This window comes from Cyprinus carpio, chromosome A15 (assembly GCF_018340385.1).
Source record: "Cyprinus carpio isolate SPL01 chromosome A15, ASM1834038v1, whole genome shotgun sequence".
Taxonomy (NCBI): Eukaryota; Metazoa; Chordata; class Actinopteri; order Cypriniformes; family Cyprinidae; genus Cyprinus; species Cyprinus carpio.
Genome location: NC_056586.1, coordinates 14,309,211 through 14,325,637, shown reverse-complemented (window position 1 = coordinate 14,325,637; position 16,427 = coordinate 14,309,211). Strand labels below are relative to the sequence as shown.

Genomic DNA, 16,427 nt, shown 5'->3' with positions numbered 1-16,427 from the left:
ACAATTATAATATTTCACATCTTTAATAAACACATCCCCTTAAACATTCACAGTGCTGCAGAAAAAGTTAATGAATTCTATCTTGTTGTCATAACCTGGATGATGAGTTTCATGGGTTGTTCATGAGTCCTTTGTTTGTGCTGAACAAATCCAAGTCCTACACATTCTTTGGATTTCTAGAATATTCTGCATATTTGAAAACTTTTTGTTCTTTATTGTGTTGGGTAAATTTGTGTATGTATAGTTGATGCATTAGTTCACATTCAAAATAATGTTTGATTCCTAAAGCTTCAGCAATTAATTAATTTAAAAAACATAATTTTTCTTTATTTTTTTAATCTTTAGTGTTTAGTTTAGTTTTGTTTAATATATATTGTTCTATAAATACTATAGAATTTTAATATTGGATATTTTAGTCACTGTTCATTACAAAAATAATCAGCAGCTTTTTGTTATCAAAATGATCAAAATCAAAAAAATTGCATACATTGAGGCTACACTGATAGAAATGTAATACTTTAATTTCCAAAAAAAAAAAAAATAATTGTTTTAAAAATAATATAAAAAAAAAAAAATTCAAAAAATTGTGTAAAAAATTAAGGAAAATGTTTATTATTAAATTATTAATATATATATATATATATATTAATTTAAAAAGTATTTTATCTGCTTTTGTGTTGTAGAGACTGTGTTTGAATGGAAGTTCTGGACAGGAAGTGATTGTCAAAAAGGACCTACAAAACGTGGAGGCGCTCTCATTTGACCCCATCAGTCGGTTGCTGTATTGGGTGGATGCTGGTGCTCAGAAAATCGAGGTAATCACAGCTTTTAAACAACTACAGCAACATCAATTACAGGTGTTTGTTCCAATAGTCATCCTCACATTGTCTCTCTTCCAGGTGTCCAACTCTGATGGAGATTTGAGACGCACTCTGGTCAACTCTTCAGTGGTGGAGCAGCCTCGAGCCCTGACACTCATGCCAGAAGAGAGGTAGCGTGTTCCCTCAAATCACTTGTTTTCCTTAACAGTCCGCATGCTCCATTCACCCTGACCACTAAGTTGCATGTGCTGTCTTTTTTAGCTTGATGTTTTGGACAGACTGGGGCGACCGTGCAGCAGGCATCTACCGCAGCTGGATGGACGGTTCCAACATTGCCTGCATTGTGTCTGAGGCAGTTCGCTGGCCCAACGGCATAACGACCGATGAATCATGGCTGTACTGGACGGAGGCGTATGGAGACCGCATTGAAAGAGCAGACTTTAATGGAGGCCGCCGTACTGTGATAATGGAGGGGCTGCCTCATCCTTATGCTATTGCTGTTTTTAAGGTAAGCCCAATGTAATCACTTCTGGGATTGTTGCAATTAATATTAAACTGTCTTTAATGATCATGAACACTTTGTTGATGTAGAATGACCTGTACTGGGATGACTGGTCTAGATTGGGAATCTTCAAAGCACCTAAATCAGGCTCACCAGACGTTGAGATGCTCGTGGGCAGACTGACAGGAGTGATGGATCTCAAGATTTTCTACAAGGGAAAAAACAGAGGTCAGTCCTTGAGGAGAGACAGTCCCTCTGAAACATATGGGAAATACACCTTTAAAGACCATGATAGTGGTGGCAGTGCTTCTTCTTTTTTTTTTTCTTTTAATGGCCAGTTGCCTTTGCTTTATGTAACAGTCCCACAAAATCTCACTTGTCATGCAAAATAAATGAATATTTTAAATAATTAAAAAGACTAATTTTATACTAATTTTATAATTTATTTTCATTATCATTATTATTATTATTAGTTGTTTCCAAATATATCAGTTTACATTATCTTTGTAGTTCTTGCATTTTATTGGACAATAATTTGCAACAGGGTTATTATCATTAACTAAAACTAAAACCATAAAAAACAGTTCTAATACTTTAAATAAAATAAACATCAACTGAAATAAAATAAATTAAAATAAGGTAAAATAAAAACACTTAAACTTATTTATTTTTTTTTAAATTGTTGCTTACTGGTAAGGCATCATCATTTTTATTTGGTTTAATTTGAAGCACTAAAATAATTAAAACTGAATTGAATCTAAAACTATATCCTAAAATTAAAACAAATGAATAAAAATCACTAAACCTTTAACTAAATGAAAACACAAAATATAAAAGTAAAATTCTAAATATTAACAAACTATAATAGTACACCAGTGATACTAAAATAATACTGGTGTTATCAATATTTTTGGTCTGTTTACACAAGAATAGAGAAATACATTTTGTGTGTATTTGTAAATTTTTTATTTTTTTTAAATATTTTTTTGCAACTTTTAGGGCTATTTTTCAGGAGTATCATAAAAGCTAACAGACAAGCAATAAAAGCACAAAATTATCATAATGATTTCATGGGCTCAGCTTTATACAGTAGCCACACTGGTTTACATGGGATACAGATATTGTTTTTTTCTCTCTCCTGTAGGTCAGAATGCTTGTGTGGATCAGCCGTGCAGTCTTCTGTGTCTTCCCCAGCCTGAAAACAAGCATCACTGTGTTTGCCCCGATGGAGTTTCCACCACCATCCTACCCTCAGGAGAGCATCAGTGCCAGTGTCCCAGTGGATACCAGCTCCACAATAATACATGCATTAAGACAGGTCTGACAGACATAAAAGTCTCAGATATCAAAAGCTCCAAATGCTGATTAAAGGTTTTTATGAAGTTTAAATGGATTTTTGCTTTTATTGACTCTTTCTGCCCATCAGAACACACCTGCCTGCCAAACCAGCACCGCTGCGCTAATGGAAAATGCATCAGCAGCATCTGGAAGTGTGACAGTGACAATGACTGCGGCGACATGAGTGATGAACAGGGCTGCCGTGAGTCATGTCATCAGCCCTGCCTCATATAAACGGCATAAATGTGTATGTTCTGTGCTTTATATCTTTCTCTCTCTGCAGCCACCACTTCCTGTGACTCTGCGGTCCAGTTCCGGTGCGTGGTCTCGGGTTCCTGCATTCCACTGGCCTTCAAGTGTGACCATGAGGATGACTGTGGTGATAACAGTGACGAGGAGCATTGTGGTATGTGTTTGTGTTTAGAGCTATATGTCAAATATTCACTATACATCTGAGATGATTTTGTGGGTGATTATAAAATTAAGCAGTATCACAATATTTTCATTAACTATTTAATTAATCTATTTAATTAAATTACAGACCAGTTTAAAGATCATGCCCCATCTTGCAACTTGCAAATAAAAATTTGACTGATGTTTTTTAATAGTTTCTCTGAATTAAATATTCAGATTTAATTCATTTTTGGTCTTGGCAACTTACTGAAAGTTGAATAGTAATATTAAAAAATGTTATAATTATAAAAAAAAATGAAAATGATAAAAGCACATGACAAAATTGCTAAAATGAAAATATAAAAGATAATTAAAAATATTAATAAATACAACAATAGTATATAAATGATTATCTGAATTATTAATGCTCTGAATTAAACTTAGTAGCAAGCAGGTTTCACTTTATTTCTATGAATCTGTTAAAACTGTTCCTTTCCGTGATAACTAAATGATTCATCTGTGAACACTTAAAAAATATTCAGGGAAATCTGTAGTGTATTTTCATGGACGAAATGTCAATTTAAGAAGATAGTCATTTTTTAAAAATGTTTTATTAATATTGTTTATATGTATAAAGTATTATATTGCTGTATATAAATACAATTTGTTAATTAATATATTTTTTTCTGTTAATTTATTGAAAACCATGTTAAAACGTGCCTTAAATATTTTTAACAAGATTTACATTTTGGATTAAACCTTTTTCATCTGTTTGGCAGCCGAGTGTTTGGTTTTTTTTTTTTTTTAAGCTATCCACCTCTTTCTTGTCGTAATTTGTAAATTCTATGGTTCTGGCTTCCGGTGTCATCTGCGTCCATTCTGTCCAGCTATTTTTAGCTGAACAAAATTGAAAGTTGGTGTGTCTTATATCATTTTAATGTATTGTCTTCATTATGAACACACTGGTTTGTAGTGCGAACAGTTTTGTCGTTTACTGCATGTTGTTATTCTCCTCATCATTTACCTATAGCGGCTAATGAACCGGAAGCCTCAGCCATAGGCTTACTTCCGCATTGAATAAAAAGGTGGATATTCTGTTTGTTTTTAGTCAGTCAGTAAAACTAACATAAATGCAGTGCTCATATTGTATCTGCTTTCTTTCAGAGTCTCACAAGTGTGGCCCAGGAGAGTTCACCTGTGCAAGAGGTGTGTGTATTCGGGATGCATGGCGCTGTGATGGGGACAACGACTGCAGGGACTGGTCAGACGAGACCAACTGTACTGGTGAGAGAAAAGAGACCAATTTAGAAGAAATATGCAGTGAAATACATCACATCTACATCCTCAATGTCTCTCTCTTCCTCGTTCTGTCACATAAAGTGGGTCACCACACATGTGAGAGCAGTAGTTTCCAGTGTCACACGGGTCACTGCATTCCTCAGCGCTGGGTGTGTGACGGAGATGACGACTGCCAGGATGGCTCAGACGAGGACCCTACCCAGTGTGGTCAGTCTCAAGCACTGCCTTACTCACCCTCATGTCATTGTAAACCATTGGATTTTCTTTTTTTCTGTTGAAGACCAAATGCATCAGCATTGGTTCCTGTAATCATGTTGCTCACTCATGCATAATTTTGTGTAACGTTCGGTTTTGTCCTTCAGGTAGAGGAAAGTGCAACGGCTTCTTGTGCTCTAATGGCACCTGTCTGCCAGCTAGTGCTCACTGCAATGGTGTGGAGGACTGTCCAGGAGGCGCTGATGAGCAAAACTGCGGTATTGCTTTCTTACATAAATGAAATTGTTTGTTGTGTTGCAATTGGAACTAGAGAAATAAAATGATATGTTTTTGCAGGTCCGCTCTGTGCACACTATATGGAGTTTGTGTGCAGAAACCGAGCACAGTGTCTGTTCCAGTCTCTGGTGTGTGATGGTACCCGGCACTGCACCGATGGATCTGACGAGGACCCGACATATGCTGGCTGCTGTGAGTCCAACAAATATGCTAACTGAAATGTGACCATTAGAAAACCTTCACAGGAGGAAATGGCCAAAAGGCCCATTATGTGTTTCTGATTAGGACTGTCCAGGTAAATTTAGTGCAATTAATTATATGAATAAATACAAATATGTAGAAATAAATGTAAACGTTTAATTATGCCCCTTTACCTGAATGTTAATTCCTTAAGATATTCCTTAAGAAATTATTAAATCTAATTTAAATATACTATTCAGACGTTTGGTTATATAATAATTTTATTGTCTTATTCTCACTAGTGCTGCATTTATTTGATAAAAAATACAGTAATATTGGGAAATATTATTACAATTTCAAATAATTGTTTTCTGTTTTAGCATATTGTAAAATGTAATTTATTTCTGTGACGCAAAGCTGAAATTTCAGCACATGATTCTTCAGAAATCATTTTAATATGCCGATTTGCTGCTCAAGAAATATTTCATTATTATCAGTTTGCAAACAGCTGTGCTGCCTAAACATTTTGTTAAAACAGTGATAGATTTTTTCAATAGAAAGTTTGAGTATTTATTAGAAATAGAAATCTTTCGTAACATTTGAAACACGTCAACTTTCATGTTTGTTCATTTTAATATTTATTATTTTAGTATAAATTTCATATTTAGTATTCATTTCTTTAAAAACTCTTATTGATGATAAAGAAATAGAAATACAGTTTGTATTGTTACATTTCTGTGTGTTTAAAAATATAGCCAGTGATATATTCACCACTTTTTGCAGTGCATTGCTTTTTTGTTTTTCTCATATGCTGTACTCGTCTGCTAAAATAATGTATTGTATGTAATTCATAGTGTCATAATTTACTCATAATAGCTTTTTTGCGAAAATTGATATGCTCTTACTTTCAACTTAATTTGATTAATTAATAGGCATATCATGTAATTAATTTAATTACATTTTTTAATCTTCGTGATTGACAGTCCTAATTGTGGACCTTGGGTAGAGCACAAATGCAGTGTTTTGTCATTTGATTAGTTCTCCTGCTCCTCCACAGCAACGAACCCTGAGTTTGAAAAAACATGTGATGGCTACAGCTTCCAGTGTTCCAATGGAATGTGTGTGTCCCTGGAGTGGAAGTGTGACGGCATGGACGACTGTGGCGACTACTCTGATGAGGCCAACTGTGGTGAGCAGGAACTTTAACTTAGTTACTTAGACAGAATTTTGCCTGTGCAAGACCATAGACTTGCAGTCAGAGCATTCTATGAATAAGGTCCAGTCCAGTCATACTTGGGACAGCTTTGAGAAAGTGCTGATTATCTTATTATTGTGCTTGCTAATGAGTTGTGTGCTTCCTGTTTCAGCATCCCCGACCGATGAGCCAGGCTGCTCGCATTACTTTCAGTATGAGTGTAAGAACGGCCGTTGTGTGCCCGCCTGGTGGAAGTGTGATGGAGAAAATGACTGCGGTGACTGGTCTGATGAATCCCAATGCTCAGGTACACAAATCAGCCCAGTACACTGTGTTCTTGTCCAGTCAGCATCTATTATCCTTGTTTGTAGAGTGCTGACAAAAGATAATGCTCAGTGGATTAATTACAATTAATTCTGTTGTGTCTGTGTTTAGGTGGCGGAGCTCCTCATACACCTGCTCCGGGTCCAGCTACATGTGCTCCTAATCGTTTCCGCTGTGGTTCTGGCGCGTGTATTGTGGACACCTGGGTGTGTGACGGCTACGCTGATTGTCCTGATGGCAGCGATGAAGTGGGCTGTCCCACAGGTGCTTCCTCTGCTCTTATCTTAGCCAATACTAGGGGTGTCAAACATATGGCCTGTGAAAGAGTCTCTCTCTCTCTCTCTTGCTCTCTCTATCTCTATCTCTATCTCTATCTCTATCTCTATCTCTATATATGTGTGTGTATGTATACATGTTCTTTGGACTTTTTATTCATCAAAGAATCCTGAAAAAAAATATAAAGCAGCCATTTGTAAAATTTCGCATCATGAAATATTATATACAAAAAATGTACATTTAAAAAAATAAATACGTCCATTTATTATATCGGTTTTACATATTCATAATATCATTTTTTTAGCTACAAATAAACTTTCTTACATTAATAAATTAAGCTCAATCAAATTAAATTCTTTTTTTAATTATGTGTGGCATTCGACATTCATGTTCATGCATGCAAATTCATGCTTTTCAGCTCAGACGTGCTCAGAGGATGACACAGTAGTCCCAGAGCGCAACTTCATTTTCACACAGTTTGTGCAATTCACTTAATACTATTGAGTGTTATCACTTAATAATGATGACATTCAAAAAATAGAATGAAAATATTAATTAAATAAATGAATGTCAGTTGTTTCCATACTCCTTTTATGTATTTGTTTTATTTTTAAATACATAAAAAAAAGATTAAGTACATTTTTAAATTTATTTAAAAATGTTTATAATATTTTTTTTTTTTAAGTGTAATTAATAAATGAATTTCTTAATTGTTTCCAGATCTCACCTGAATAATTGAAGAAAAAAAAAAGTATATTTATGCTTTTTATACCTTATCATTTCGGTTTCTGCTGTTTCTGTCTCTCTTTTAGTCAAAGGCTCAATGACTCCAGTGGCAACTCTTCCTCCATCGGGCCGCTGTACTAAAGATCAGTTCCTGTGCCTGAAACCTCCGGTCTGTATTGCTGATTGGATGCGCTGTGATGGACATCCTCACTGCCAGGACGGGTCTGATGAGGACAACTGTCGTAAGTGCCCATAAGTAAAAAAATAAAAGATTTAACCAGTCTTTATTACCATTTTCATCAAAAATGTCAATTAAACATTATAAGTATATACTTGAATAAACAGGATATGGGGTGGTTTGGATCATGTCTTCACATACCTGTAAATGTAAGTTTTTGAACTTTCTTTTTTCCAGCGACTCATGGTCCGTTGCTCTGTGTGAATGGTACTGTCTGTGCGGACGGCGAGGCCTGTGTGCTGAACAGCGAGAGGTGTGATGGCTTCATAGACTGTTCTGACCGGAGTGACGAGAACAACTGCACTGGTGAGACACTGAGAGGCGTTCATGGTGGATCTGCTGTTGAAATCTGACTGCAGCAAGTACAGTGTTATACCACAGTATGCCAACAATCTGACTCTTCTTGGTGATTCACTGTTTTAACTTTTTTCAGGGGATTTGCTGGTCTACAAGATTCAGAATCTACAATGGAGCGCCAACTTTTCTGGTGCTGTGATGCTTACCTGGTCAAGGCCCAAAAATATGCCTACATCCACCTGCTCTTTTTTCATCTACTTCAGGTATTCATTTAGGCTTTGCATTTATCTACACGTGTGTTTTATGTCTTTCCTTTTTTTTTTTTTTTGGCTTGGTTTGGTTTGCTTGTATTTGGTTTGGTTTGTTGCATTTGTTTTTAAAGCTCTCTCAGGTGGTAAAAAAATAAATAATGACAGACCTCTTAACATTAAGGGAAATATTTTTTTTTTTTTTTATTAATTAATTTATTTTTAAGTTTGTTTAGGTGATGGACCACTTCAGCTTTGTACCAAAAATTACAGACCAATGAAACGTTATTATTATTTTTGTTTTGTTTTTATTGTCTTATTTTTGTTTGTTTGAAGCTTTTTTTTAAAAAACTTTGAATACTTTGAAAAAAAATTATTTATTTTTTATTTATATTTTTTTATGTTTTAATTTTATAAAAAAAAAAGAAAAGAAAAGAAAAATAGAAGAGGACGTAAAAAAAAAATATAATGATAATAAAAAGGACATAGGAGGGCTGACAGCCGGCAGCAAAACATTAAATTTGTTTTATAATTAATCTGCCATACTAGATTTATACTGTATATAAGGAACCCATGATCTACACACAACAGTAAATGTCTCAAGTCCACACGGGTCTGTAACGTAAAGCTGTATGTATTTTTCAGGCAGGTGGGTGTCCAACAGTGGACGTCCATGGACACAAACAGCAATAAGAGCAGTGCCGTTCTGACCGTGTTGATGCCAGACACCACCTACCAGGTGAAGGTTCAGACTCAGTGTCTCAGCAAACAGCACAAGACCAATGAAGTTCTCACACTACGCACACCAGAAGGATGTGAGTCTGTCCTAACAGCACAGTCACTAAAATGATTTCTGGAACAACTCAGATTTATATGGAAGAGATATGGTGACGACTGTGTTTGTGTGGCAGTGCCGGACCCTCCGCAGAATCTGCAGCTGAGCTCTGACAACGCTGAGGACGGGACAGTACTGTGTTCCTGGAGCCCTCCTGATAAAGCACATGGACTCATCAGGGAGTATATTGTGAGTGAGAAGCCTTCAGTACTTCATAGCATTTATCAACCCATACTTATATCTAACCAGCTTGTGTGTGTGTTGTGCAGGTGGAGTACAGTGAAAAGGACAGTGCGGAGTGGTTTTCCCAGCGTAGCACCAGCACTAATGCAGAAGTGAAGAACCTGCAGCCCAGCTTGCTCTACAGATTCAGGGTGAGACTCTAAAAACCTGCATGAAGTTTCTTCAAATACGCTTCTAGGGATCATAGCTTCATCTAACCTTTCTTTGTCTGTTATTTGTCAGGTGGCTGCTGTCACAAGCAGAGGCATGGGAAACTGGACCGAAATTAAATCCATCATTCCTCAAAAAGGTACCAACAATATTTTAAAGCAAAAGACATTCACAGAGGAGTACTAGCTCCCCCTGCTGGACACTTACACTCAAGTATTTGCTCTTACAGGATGGTGTCATTAAAGCTCCATTTTCAGCATAAATATAAACAGATCAATTTGTATGTGTAATATCACTGGAAAAGTATCATGAATAATTATGAGACAGGTCCTTCTCATAGTATAAGTCCATTCAGTCTTATAAATAGAGACATTCGAAATAATGGATAGTAAGATTCAATTAAAAAAAAGGATATTAACATGTGATATGAAACATGTGTATACACTACCATTCAGTTTGGGGTTGGTAAGATTTTTTTTTTTATTGCTGCTGAAGAAACATTTCTTATTATCAGTATTGAAAACAGTTTTCTTAATGCTTTTATGGCAACCATGATACACTTTTCCAAATTGTTTGTTGAATAGAAAGTTCAAACTACTTTGAAATAGAAACTGAATACTTTTATTGCTGAATATAGTATTAAGATCTTAAAATCTTTTCAGTTATCTATTCAGAGTAGTCTGGTAACTATTTATTATGTTACAGATGTTTTGCTGGAAGTTTTACCCTAATGTTTTAAAGATTACATAAACATCTAGTTATGACAAAAAAGGCAAAAAACTGATCTAGTGTCTCGTGACTCTTTAATAATGTGTCTTCCAGCTCTCTCTCCTCCTGCTGTTGAGATCACCAGCATCACAGAAGACTCCATGATTTTGTCCATCACCAATGATTATAAAGTCCAGGTCAGTCAGTTTGCTTTTTTTCTGTGTGTGGGTTATGTTTATGACCTCTTCCTAATTAAAATATAATATTGATCTGTCTCTGCCAGGTGAAGCACTATGTTGTTATCATTTCGTGGGTATTTGATGAACATGTGAAGGAGAGCTGGAATTACACTGTTTCTGGGACACTGAAAGGTAAAACACTTCACAGTCATCAAACATCCCATCAGCATTTCTGGAGCTATGTAAAATGCGTGTGCTGTTTTCTGTACAGCATCTAACCTGACAGCAGGGACGGTGTATGAGGTGGCGGTGTGGGCTCACACGGATGATGGAGACAGTCCTACTGCTCTGTCCCGCAAGCAGACCAAAGGCACCAGACCTGCCCAGCCATCACTGAAGGCCCGGGCGCTCAACCAGACTGCTGTAGAGTGCAACTGGACCAGCCCTCAAGCTGAGGTGAGACTAAAGGCCCATTCAAACAAAGTAACAACTATAACAACAATGGCAGCGGAACAATATCATTGGAATCACTTTCATAATGATTTAATTCCAGCCGATGAACCACTTGAGCTTTTAAATCTGCAGCCTGCGCTTATAATACAGAACATTATTGTGTGTTGGTGTGATCGCTAATAAAGATAACGTTATAGTTATATTTCAGGCTTTATAAGTCATAAATATCTAAAGTGTGACCATATTTACCATTGCTTGGCAAAATTTAACTGGCAAAATCTAGTCATTTAAGTAGCAATTCATGTGTGGCGCAAATTCTCAGCGCAAATTTCGCTTTAAGTTGGTCACAAGAAAAGTGAGGCTATTAAGTTGCTCACTTTTACAAAATAAACTAGCCTTTTACAAAGATTCGCTTTGAATTCATACAAACTTTGCACTTTTTTATTTGCAAGTGTGAAAGTAAAGGCAATGAATACTACAAGATGAGATCAAGTAAAGCATTCATTTTTATAAACTAAAGGTGCAGTCACATTTTTTGTCGTTGTTCGACAAAATTTTGCATGTGAAATCTTGTAATTTCAATAGAAATCCATGCATTTGGGAATTTGTTGTGAGGGCAAAATATTACCTCCATGCAGATTTCGCATCGGGTTTAATCACGCAAATTTGCTGTGTTGACCAAGCAAAAGCATCTTGATTTAAAGGTGACAACTGTGTGGGTTGTGCCTTATACATCATTACACAACTGAAAATAGACAATGGACCTGCTACATTTTGCTGAAATTTCCCTGATGTTTACTTTGTGTCTAGCAAGACGTCATTGTAACATGTCTATGTTTCCGTAGATGTATGGAGTGTTTTACGCCACATCCTTCCTGGATCTGTACCGCAGACCTCACAGGGTGAACACCAACTCCACCAGCCTGATTGTGGTCGTAGAGAGCGACAAGCAGTACCTCTTCCTGGTTCGTGTCCATCCTCCTACTCCTCACTTTAGAGATCCACTTTGGCACCATGATGAAGCGATTATGTGTATGTTTCTCAGGTGAGAGTGAGCGTTCCATACCTCGGGCCTCCATCGGACTACGCTGTAGTGAAGATGATCCCCAATGAGCGACTTCCACCTCGAAATCTGCACAAGGTGCGAGTGGATAAGACACAGGCCACTCTGAAGTGGCAGCCGCCATACGATTCTCCCAGCAGTCCTTTGGTATGAACACATAGTCAAGTCCTTGACTGTCCATTTTTAATTATAAAACCATTATATGTCAGATCGGTTGTTTTAAGCATCTCTGTGTGTGTATATATCAGACATATGCAGTGCACGTGAGAGATACAGTTCGTAAAACGGAGCAGGGCTATAAGGTGACAACTCAAAACAACACAGTGGAGTACACGCTGAAGGGCCTGGAGCCTGGAGGACGCTACAGTATCACCATCAGACTGCTCAACATGAGCAAAGAGGCCAGCTACACACTCAACACGGGTATAGCCGTCTCTTTTATTGCCTGGAATGTATTATAAATAAGGTATAATACTAAATATGTTAATATTAGTTTTACTGTAATTAAACCTTATTTCATAATTTAGGGCATGAGGTCCAGCTTACATTGTGGTACGCGGTGAAGTACCTGATATAGCGCAGTCTTGGCGCTTTATTACTTTTATAACAGTTTCTACATTCTAAAAATATTAAGGCCACAGATTTTCATTAAAACTGTATTTTTAAGCAAATCTTTCCATCCTCTTCCATCTTTTAATGTTTTTATAAGGAATTCTCTTCTGCTCACCAAGGCTGCATAATTTGATTAAAAATACAGTAAAAACAAATATTTTGAAATATTATTACAATTCAAAATCTGAATTTTCAGCAGTTATTAATCCAGTCTTCAGTGTAACATGATCTTTTAGAAATCGTTCTGTTATGCTGATTTGTTGCTCAAGAAACATTTCTTTCTATTATCAACCATGTTTTTTTGTGATTATTTAATGAACAGAAAATTAAAAGTAACAGTTTTTCTTTTTGATAGATTTTTTTACGAAACTAGTAATATCTTAACTGTAACTTTTGATCAATTTAATACATCCATGTTGAATAAAACATTACTTTCTTGAAAAAAAAAATTTACTGACCCCAAACTTTTGAACGGTAGTGTATTTCTACTATATGTAAAATGCCTTGCTGCATTGTATATTTTTTTTACATTGTATATTGTACATTGTATATTATTTTTTCCACAAAGTTCCTCTGCCTGCGCCTGAGGCCCTCAAGATCTTAGAAGAACAGGATCATGTGTTTCTCTTCTGGAAGAGCGTGGCTGTGAAGGACCGGACCTTCAATGAGAGCAGGGTTAGAAACCAGAACCTTTCTACACATCTTAATGTCAACATGAAATCAACACGTGACTCTATTTTCTCAGTTAATGAACATTTCTAGTCTTATTTTGCATGATATATTGGTGCACATAGTCACAAAGAAAATGTTTGATTATCTTTTAACAAGCGGTTTATCCATGTCTGGAACAACTTTCCTTTTTGCCTTTTCCCATTTCCTTTTGTTTGACTAATGATGGTCTGACTCTTCAGGGCTATGAGGTGTATATGCACGACAGTGTCACCAACTCTACAAAGTGTCTGGGTAACACAACAGAGACGTTCTTCAGGATCAGCAACCTGATGGTGGGCCATAACTACACGTTCTCAGTGCGGGCGCGCTGCCTGCTCAACAACCAGCTGTGTGGAGAGGCGGCAGTGCTGTTATATGATGAACTGGGCAAAGCAGCAGGCATGAGCTTTTACACGTTAAACATTTTGCTTCTGTATTTCTATGGCCATTTGTGTACCCAGACATTGATTTTGACACATTTGACATCTTTCAGGGCCAAGTGATGCCTCATCTCAGTCAGGTAAATCAGAAGACACAGCGGCGGTGGTGGTTCCAGTGTTGTTCCTGCTGTTGGTGGGTGTGTGTGGAGGCCTGGTGGTGCTTTACCTCAGACACCGTCGGCTACAGCACAGCTTCACCGCTTTCACTAACAGCCACTACAACTCTCGTCTGGGCTCTGCCATTTTCTCCTCAGGAGATGAGCTGGGTAAGACCAATCTCCTGCCTTTTTAAATTTAGTTAACTATGTTTAATAAGTGTTTATTTCATTTCAATTTCAGTATTTATTAGGAGTCTTCCACACTGTGAAAATCGGCTGCTAAGATTATTTCTTTGTTCCCTCTCTTCTTCTTTAGGTGACGACGATGAAGATGCTCCAATGATTAGTGGCTTTTCAGATGATGTTCCCATGGTGATTGCATAACTGGACAACTCTCTCTCTCCTCCTCCTTCACTTCTCATTCCACTTCCTCATCATGTTTTCTTACGTGCCCATCTGGCACACCTTCAAGCTATCAAGCCCCCTTCCTCTTTACCCCCCCCCCCCCCCCCCCCCCCCCGTCATTTAGAAAACGCTGGATTTGGGTTTCTGGACCCTGAAGAAGAAAAGAAAGCATGGAGCGAAAGAGATATTTTTGAATATAAGATGCACTTTTTTTCGGATGCGCAATAACTTATTTTTTATAAATAATATATGTGGGTATTGGACTTTGTAGGCATTAACTGTGAAGGAGTTTGTCAGCTGATCAACAGACTCACTGAACAGGGAAAAGACCCTTATTTTCAAACTCGCACATGAGCATTACATTTGCTTAAAGCCAAAACAAGCACCTAGATATGGGTACATAAGTGCAAAAATACACAACAACAAAAAAATCTAAAAAGCAAACCTCATATGTGTACAGATGAAAAAAAACGGACCAATGAATGCTGATGAAAAGGGAAGGCGGTTGACAGTAAATTGCACAGGATTAGATTTTCGTTGCATATGCTTGATTTGTGTCACTTTGTGTCAGTAGGCCTGCATTTGTCCATGGTACCTTGTTTACACTTTGCATCCATTTTTTTATTTTCTTGCTCAGCAACAGGTTGAATTTCCTCTGCTTTTTGAAAATGTGAAAACTGTAACCATATTTTGGTTGTTTTATCAGCTATTTTCAGAAAAGAATAGCCGAAATTAAGACATTAACAGTTCTTTGAGTGTTGTCCACATTAAGTCATATGCTTATTCCGTATTTTCACTGTCTTCTTTTTTCCTTTGATTTATCCTACGCATTTTATCTAGCAAATAATATAATATAATATAAATGTTATTGCATATCCTGTGTGCTGCCATGGTTTTAGTCCTTTAGTGTTCTCAGGGAACTGGGTTAATGTCGATGTACCAGCGATATCAGTCACACTGCCACAGGCAGCGCAGTGTGTTTAATTCGGAGACTATTGTGCTGTACAGTAGTACATATTGCAGTGAAGCCTGTACAGCTCTTGTCTGAGTGGACCAGAAAGCTTCATCCTAGTCTCTTGTGCCAAGCTTAAGAAAAGCAGAGGGTAGAGCAGACGCCTTGCCTTCCCGAACCATTGTGAAGAGGTACATTTGTTTAATCCATGTTTCATTTTAACTGGATTGCGGGTGTTGCTTAACAGTTTTGTTTATGAATGTATATTTTTCTTCTTTATTTTTTGTATCTTGTATTGAGGTGACCAGAAAAAAGGAAATTGGATATGGTCTACCCCCTTCTTTCTTTAATGTTCACAGATTTTAAATGAGGTTTATGGCCAGTTTACATTCAAATGCTTGTGGTCGTTATTAATGATACCCTCTCCCATTGTTAATTGGAATTAAACAAAACTGTTCACTTGATAGATGTGGCTGTTTTTAGTGAAATTGTTCATTTCAGTACCACATTGCCTTATTATAACACTGAGTAAAGTATGTAGCAGTATGTCAATGTGATCACACACACTCACAGAAAACTGACTTGAGTAAAAAGAAGAGTAAACAATTGTAAAAAGACTGGAATAGTGTGATTGGAAATGTGTGTATCGACATATTGTGAATTACCACTGTATAATGTTATAAAGGTTCCAGTGCAGCACTTGTGTGAATCCTGAGCCACCGTTTTTATTTTGTCTTGTTTGTATTCTTTACTCGCATCCATTTGTGGTGATATTTGTCATGTCCAGTTTTTTTTAGTCAATAAGATGTGCAAATTTTGACATAGCAATGATGCTGGACATGTTTAAATCTTTGATCTTGCCTGCATACTGAGGGTTTTAAAGACAAGAATCTTGTAAGTGGTACAGTCTGAGATGTTTTATGAACCACTTATGCTGAAATAAACGTGGGGAACTTGAATCTGACTCCTTTTGCTTTGTGTGGCGGTGGGAATGAATTCCAATAGTCGGTACTTCACACAGCCGTCAAGAAATTCATTTAGTTAGTTATTCATTTTTACCACTTACAGCCATAGCATTTTCTGCACTTGGACATGTCATAGGGATAGTTCACTCCAAAATAAAAAAAAAAAAAAAAAAATTTAAAAGTTCTCATTTTCTCACCTTCATGTAATTTCAAAATTGTATGAAATTGTTATTTGGAAGGGAAAAAAGGATTGGTTGATTGATTGATCGATTATTTATCTATTT

At 36.7% G+C, this 16,427-nt stretch overlaps 1 protein-coding gene across 1 annotated transcript in view; it reads left to right on the top strand.

The window, feature by feature from the left end:
* Positions 1-16,137, top strand: part of LOC109103530 (sortilin-related receptor-like) — a 60,485-nt gene extending 44,348 nt beyond the window's left edge. The window contains exons 18-48 of the mRNA XM_042771082.1: positions 684-815; positions 900-991; positions 1,083-1,329; positions 1,413-1,551; positions 2,468-2,641; positions 2,750-2,863; positions 2,945-3,067; positions 4,219-4,338; positions 4,435-4,560; positions 4,716-4,826; positions 4,906-5,037; positions 6,083-6,214; positions 6,393-6,527; positions 6,656-6,808; positions 7,633-7,788; positions 7,962-8,090; positions 8,218-8,344; positions 8,975-9,144; positions 9,241-9,353; positions 9,434-9,538; positions 9,630-9,696; positions 10,380-10,462; positions 10,549-10,636; positions 10,716-10,900; positions 11,743-11,862; positions 11,943-12,107; positions 12,209-12,383; positions 13,141-13,247; positions 13,484-13,682; positions 13,777-13,989; positions 14,138-16,137. Coding sequence (XP_042627016.1) covers positions 684-815; positions 900-991; positions 1,083-1,329; positions 1,413-1,551; positions 2,468-2,641; positions 2,750-2,863; positions 2,945-3,067; positions 4,219-4,338; positions 4,435-4,560; positions 4,716-4,826; positions 4,906-5,037; positions 6,083-6,214; positions 6,393-6,527; positions 6,656-6,808; positions 7,633-7,788; positions 7,962-8,090; positions 8,218-8,344; positions 8,975-9,144; positions 9,241-9,353; positions 9,434-9,538; positions 9,630-9,696; positions 10,380-10,462; positions 10,549-10,636; positions 10,716-10,900; positions 11,743-11,862; positions 11,943-12,107; positions 12,209-12,383; positions 13,141-13,247; positions 13,484-13,682; positions 13,777-13,989; positions 14,138-14,205 — 4,200 coding nt within the window. The 3' untranslated portion in view covers positions 14,206-16,137. The remainder of the gene's footprint in view (positions 1-683; positions 816-899; positions 992-1,082; positions 1,330-1,412; positions 1,552-2,467; positions 2,642-2,749; positions 2,864-2,944; positions 3,068-4,218; positions 4,339-4,434; positions 4,561-4,715; positions 4,827-4,905; positions 5,038-6,082; positions 6,215-6,392; positions 6,528-6,655; positions 6,809-7,632; positions 7,789-7,961; positions 8,091-8,217; positions 8,345-8,974; positions 9,145-9,240; positions 9,354-9,433; positions 9,539-9,629; positions 9,697-10,379; positions 10,463-10,548; positions 10,637-10,715; positions 10,901-11,742; positions 11,863-11,942; positions 12,108-12,208; positions 12,384-13,140; positions 13,248-13,483; positions 13,683-13,776; positions 13,990-14,137) is intronic.
* The last annotated feature ends 290 nt before the right edge of the window (positions 16,138-16,427 follow it).